The 1,458-nt window shown below is 31.6% G+C and overlaps 1 protein-coding gene across 1 annotated transcript; it reads right to left on the bottom strand.

Annotated features, from left to right (window-relative positions):
• Window positions 1-535: 535 nt before the first annotated feature.
• LOC145281337 (TWiK family of potassium channels protein 18-like) lies at window positions 536-976 on the bottom strand. Its single transcript, XM_080132203.1, has one exon. It carries the CDS (start codon window positions 974-976, stop codon window positions 536-538), a length of 441 nt encoding a protein of 146 aa, XP_079988329.1.
• Window positions 977-1,458: the final 482 nt, after the last annotated feature.

Genomic DNA, 1,458 nt, shown 5'->3' with positions numbered 1-1,458 from the left:
ATTTATGACCGAGGCACCAAAAGGGGCTTGCAAAATGCATTGAGAATACTAATGATTTAACAGAAAAAAAATTCTTCAGTATAAAAGGTCGCTAGTTTTAATTTTTCATACTCCCGTCTTCGTAGTTCTTAAACGTTTTAGTTTTTGAGTTAAATAGGAGGTTTGCCTTTTGGAACAGTCCTCGTGTATATATATATATATATATATATATATATATATATATATATATATATATATATATATATATATATATATATATATAACTATTAAATTTACTCACATAAAATTAATATACGAAGGTATAGATGTATGCGTATACTTTAAGTATTTACTTCAAAAACGCTCAATACGTAGGTAGAGCTAGTTAGTAAGTTATGGCTTAATCGCCATATACATTTTATAACTTACTATATATATATATATATATATATATATATATATATATATATATATATATATATATATAAAGCTTTAGTAGAATAAAAGTTAACTACAATCAAGTATACCAACAAGTAAATACATATCCATTTAGTTTTTACTTACCTATAGTTGTAATAACAGTAACAGAATAGAATAAAGCCCCCGAGTAAGACCATTTCACTTCCGCTTCGTCCTCTGAGCCGTCCCATCCGGTGGAATCCGTAAAACGAACAACTTCCTCTTCGAATTCTTGTACCAGTTCGGCACTAACATTATCTGGATTTTGTCCTTCGAGTAAGGCCTGCTCTGTGATCTTGACAATCTGGCGAGTGTATTTCTCTCGAATTTCGCCCGCCTGTCGTCGGAGCTCTAGTTCGTAAGGAGCTTCGATCCCCTTGAAAATCCAACCGCCTAAGATACTGTAGCCGACAACGCAACCCGTCACACCAACATGGGAGAATGCAAACATGATCATCATTTTCAGGCCCAACAAGCAGAAGCACAAGTAACGATACGCCCTTAGTTTAGGGTCTTTTTGATAACGTCTTTTGGCCATTTTAAGAATCAAACCTCTTTTTAAACGCGGCTTGGATTTAGCGTCATCGCCGTTGTTGTTCCTCTCTTAATTTACTCCACAGATAATGCATTACACACGCATTTATTTGTAATGAAGAATCTAATAGTATTCGAGGATTTTGTTTATTTAAGGGAAATTCAATTTTGAATCAAGCAAATTTGTGATGTCCGCTTAAAAAGTTCTCATTTACTAAATAAAATGGACACGTGTAAATATTTACTGTAGTCTTTTCTTATATATATATATATATATATATATATATATATATATATATATATATATATATATATATATATGTGTGTGTGTGTGTGTGTGTGTGTGTGTGTGCGCGCGCGTGTGTGTGTGCGTATGTGTGTGTTGCGTAAGCATGCAACAATAGTGTTTTAGGTATAAAAATAATTGTTAATATATATATATTTTTTAAATATTATAATTATAAAGCCACTTTAAGAAATTAATAC

This window comes from Euprymna scolopes, chromosome 1, assembly GCF_053919585.1.
Source record: "Euprymna scolopes isolate OS-2025 chromosome 1, ASM5391958v1, whole genome shotgun sequence".
Classification (NCBI taxonomy): Eukaryota; Metazoa; Mollusca; class Cephalopoda; order Sepiida; family Sepiolidae; genus Euprymna; species Euprymna scolopes.
This window is presented reverse-complemented; position numbering and strand designations above follow the sequence as displayed.